This window comes from Lottia gigantea (assembly GCF_000327385.1).
Source record: "Lottia gigantea unplaced genomic scaffold LOTGIsca_32, whole genome shotgun sequence".
In the NCBI taxonomy this organism is placed as follows: domain Eukaryota; kingdom Metazoa; phylum Mollusca; class Gastropoda; family Lottiidae; genus Lottia; species Lottia gigantea.
Window position 1 is genome coordinate 1,493,571 of NW_008709073.1, and position 4,992 is coordinate 1,498,562.

The following is a 4,992-nucleotide window of genomic DNA, read 5'->3' on the forward strand; positions in this document are numbered from 1 at the left end:
TCATCATCAAATGTTGGAAGATTAATGAATTTTGGTTTCCATGGCAACTATATTGTGACAAATTAAATAATAATGACTAAGGAAAAGCACATGCAGAGCAGAAATAAACTAAAACCCATGCAATAATTTGTAACCAAAACCAAAAATGAGATAAGCTAATTAAGAATGTAAACAATTAACAAATTATAAAAATAATTACCTTGGTAACGGCCCAAGCTAAACCTCGAGAAGTACTGTTAACATCTTGGGAATCATTTCGTTTATGTTTATGTAATACTGGAAAATGTTTCTATAAACAAAAAACGATAATTAAATCATTAGGGCTAAAGATTTCAATGATTAATTAATATTTAATTAATATCAATTAAGGCCCCTCAATTTGTTAGAAATTTGTTGTTAATTTTCTTTAATTGTAACTTTTGGGGAAATACACAGTCCAAATCAGTTAGACCAATTTGATGAAAATGTTCACACTAAAAGTAAAAGTAATGTTGTTCTTACCTTCAAAGATTCACCAAATGTTCGACTTCGTGAATGTTTGGAACTCTTTGGAGTTGAAGGACGGTTTGCTCTTTGGAATTGTTTCATTAATTTCTTCTTTTTAGCTGATTCAGGCATGGATTGTACATGGGCATAGAGATTAGCTAAGGCAATATCTGTATTGGTTTCTGGTTGTTTTTGTCTGTCATTATAACAGATCACAGTGTTCAGTGCTGGTCCACTGTTATTTTTTTGTTTAGATTTGCTGAAGTTTTCTGTTTTAGGGTCTGTTTTTGTATATTTGATATGTTTGGTTGGATCTTCCATTTCTGTCCAGAAATTAGAAACATCTATGGCTAATTCTCGTGGAATTTTGAATAATTTGGGAGAGTTTTCCACCATAAGTGTTGTTATTTGAGAACAGATACCTGACAAAGCATGGAGTTCCAAAGCAGTCAACTGAAAAAAAAGAATTTACTTATTAGTTATAGCAATTTACTTCCCATATCTAGTAGCAGTAAACAATTCAAAATGGCTGCAGTTTCATGGGCAGAACGTCATCAAATATAGGATTCAAAAGTCTAAAAATGGCAGAATAGATTTGAGATTTATGAAACAAAATGGCTACCTTTCTAGAGCACAGCAGATGTGGAGCAAAAATAGTTCCCAGTGAATTAGCTGTCATCATATTTTCACTAACTAAACTAACTCTGTGTAATAAATCCAAAATACATTCCAATAATAAAGCATTTTCTCTTGGCAGCATTAATATTAAAACTTGGATGGCTTTTAGCTGTTTTTCTTTAGCAGCTAATTTTTCTTTGTCTGTTCTTAGAAATTTGCCCATATCTGAAAAAAATATTATGAAATGAGCATACCAAAAAAATGTTGTCTTAACCCTAAGTATTTGTTGTAAAAAGCTTTTGGGCTGAAAATCTAGATGTACTATGTAAACTGCCCAAATATGAATTTCAGTTGCAAAGCAAAATTACAGATTGGTATTAGGTGTTCTAACATCAAAAGCTTGACATAAGCCAGGTGTCCATTTTTTTTTCCACATAAACCATGTGTTTTTCATTGCTGACATCAGGGAAGAATTGCTGTAAATAGTATTGTTAAACACTGTTTTTACCACCTGGTGTGTGTGTTAAACATAAAACATGTTCTTTATAATCCCAAACTAATCCGTACAAATACCCTTTGCCCTTTAATGACTACCTTATGCAGGCTATCCTTGTGATCTCAACCATATTGGCATTTTCATTACTTTGCATATGGAAATTTTTACTTTTTCTTTTCTTCACTGTCTCAACCACACACACTTACCTAAGATTTGTTTGTAGCATTCAAATTGTTTGTCTGTAAGTAAGGGTTCTGGTAAGTCTTGGAGATAGTTCTTCAAAACAACAGCAGCATCATGAGCTGAAAAAGTTCCATCATCTAAACCAAGGTTACTGGAACCCTGGACTAACCAATCTTTAAGTAACCGCTGTCGGTTACAGTTGCCTGATTTCCTGAATAGACCTTCTTTACGGATATCTGAATAGAAGAAATATTTTATTAAACCTGAGTCATCATGTTCAGATTTCTTTTCATTTCTTGCAAAACAATTTGTTTACAAGGTCAAAATACAAGGACTAGCTCCACTGGCTAAATGGCATTTTTCAACTTATCTCAGAATAGCTAATAGCAATAATATAATCAAGTTTTAGAAATCTGGAACTTACTTTCTGGTCTGCCAAGGAATTCAATAAGTTGATATATTTGAGCAATGTTTCCTTGTGTGATTGGTGAACCAAATAAATTCTTATCTGAAATATACAAAGAAAAAAATATTCAAATTTGTTCAATAACAATTTTTATTTTAAAAATCTGTCAGAAATAAAAAATTCCATGAAATTGAAACTCCCACGAGAAAGTATGACAGATTAGTAGATTATCTGAATGTGGATTGGGATTATCTATTTGAACTATGAAATTTGGGTATTTACACCAAATGTGAGATAAGATGATTAAATGAAGAAGATTAGCACTGTAGGACATCTGGGTGGGTGTTATATCTCACCCCTAGGGTGTTTAAATTAGATGACAACCCCTATTGTGTCAACCCCCTTTCTACTTACCAAATGCCAAAAAACAGAAGGGGCTCTTAAATAGGTATTTAGCACTACACAATAAGGGTAATCTTTTTCACCTATTGTGAAACTAGTGAAGGTAATGTTTCAATTCCTTTTTGACATATTTCAATAAAAAAAAATCCTAATCAGGTAAACTAAAGCTATCATCTGTTCATAACAATCCATTGTTTCAATTCAAACAAAGCCTCTTGGATAAGTCAAAAAGACCCTCAACTGAGTGTGGGAAAATAAAAGAATTAAATGAACTTTTGTGTTTTTAGAAGAGATTTTTTTTTAATTAGTTCATTAAAATGATCTTCCTGGGAAACCAAATATTGAAAGGGATTTTGTTTATTATCCTTAAAATGTTCTTTTGTGTAAGCAATTCTTCAAGAACTGATCTTGAAAACATTTGAATGTCCAAATTTTATGGTAAAAAATAAACTATTTAGTGTTCAATTAATATTGTCAAAGATGTTTCAAAGATGTCCAGAAGAAACCAATTGTCCAGTTTAATAGTCCAGCAGTAAAAATTGCTGAAAATAAAATGTTCTAATTTGATGTTCCAAAATTAAAGTTAATGTGGTCATTTTGAATTTAACAAGTTATAAAACCAAGGTGTTTTAGGGTGGTATAAAAGTTTCCAGAAGGAGTTATGTGAAATCTTGAGTTAATTTGAGTATAGGTACTATAGATTTTCTTAACACCTTTGAGTTGTAAAAAAAACAGAAGTCATAAAGTCACTTTGAATAACAATGGTACTAGCCATTGGTCAGTTTTCATTTAACACTTTTTAATGTCCTAAAACTTCGTTAGGCATATGGTAGATAAGGCCATAAACAGTAAAAAGGCTAAAAGTTATGGTCGAAGCCATAAAAACTGCCACTAAGGAAATGAATGCTGGTGAAAAAGTCAATTGATAAAGGGGTCATAAAAATGATAAATAGCGGTCATAATCAGCTGCTAATTGAAATTAAGAGGCAGCTCAGTTACCCACTGTTTACTGGGTGTTAATGAATACCAGTACTGTGACCTTGCTAGGATTCAACAACAAATAGGGAGAACAGGGCGTGGGGTACAGGAAACAATCCGACGGGGTGCTTGGAATTCTGCTGTGATTCGGACCCCCTATAATCGAGCTATCGAGTTTAACCCGAAGCCGTATTCGATTCATATTCCATATCAGAAAGGGGAAAAAATGTACACCAGTCAGTTTTTTAAGAATAAAATCGCAACTTGACAGACCGACGAATGTATCGAATTTAACATATAACCTTAAATCGATACCGGTATCGGAGACAATTTTTGAATCAAAGAAGCAAATAAAAGGCCAGTTCAATGACCAACCAGGTGGAAATGACGTTTTTGACCATTGTAAGCCAAGACTTCCAGTAGTTTTATGGTCAACTTTATAGGCACAATTTAGTTGATTGACAAAAGGAATGTTAAAATTTTGTGGCCATCCTAAGAATGCAACTTAACTTGCTCCGTTTCTAGATAGTACTATTACTTTTAATGGGAACAATTAAACTTGTCGTTAAAAGAAGTCATTGAAAAGGAAAAGAATTAGAATTTTAATGACATTGTTCAAACGCGTTCTGCATGTTCAGGTTATAAAACCAAATTCTGATGCTAGTTTTATGGTTATCTGCTTAGTTTTTGGTGTAAATACACATTCCGGTGTATATCAACGCACGTGCGTTTGTATATCATACTCCGTTGTATATTTGCTGTAGGGTATTTCACACTTTTCTTGCTTGCTCTTGAGCTGCTACTGTTAACATATGAATTTGGTCTAACTTGTGAAAAACTATAAAAAGGTACTTGGCAGTTTGGCATAATTATCCATTCGGCCAATTTTTTTTATTTTGTACAGAGTTACTGGACACTCGTACAAAATTGAAGACGCAAAAACCGTGAATAACAGAGATGTTTCAATTATACGAAAATGAATAGAAAGTTTGAAATTCAAACAAAACCAAACGATCGGGATCAAACAGATCCTAAGACCCAACGACTAAAAGTTTTAACATTGAACAGATGTCCGAGAACCAAATAACCCTTGACATGTGGCAAATACGTCAAACCGTGGTTGATTTATTCAAATGACCATTTATGCCATTTAATGACACAATGATCAAATGGTTTCTAAATTACAAATTATTACCCTACCTTTCTTTTTGGAAAATGGAGTAGAGCAGCCTTTTTTGTCTTTCTTTGAGTCTGTTTTCGATTCGGTTTCACTCAATTCTTCCAATTTGCTGCCATCTAAATCCAGTAGAAATGAGAGGTGCATAAGGCAGAGCTCCATATATTTGTCAGGCATCACGTTTCGAAGTCTGTTGATGTTCTTTTCTGCCTCTGTTTGGCGACGGCGAATAGTTGAATTCGACAT

General features: G+C 33.1%; 1 protein-coding gene across 1 annotated transcript; it reads right to left on the reverse strand.

The window, feature by feature from the left end:
- Positions 1-468: 468 nt before the first annotated feature.
- Positions 469-4,992, reverse strand: LOTGIDRAFT_119952 (hypothetical protein; the record flags this gene model as incomplete). The annotated part of the gene is made up of 5 exons (XM_009058021.1): positions 469-939; positions 1,109-1,305; positions 1,801-2,019; positions 2,208-2,291; positions 4,770-4,992. 5 exons carry the CDS (start codon positions 4,990-4,992, stop codon positions 469-471), a joined length of 1,194 nt encoding a protein of 397 aa, XP_009056269.1.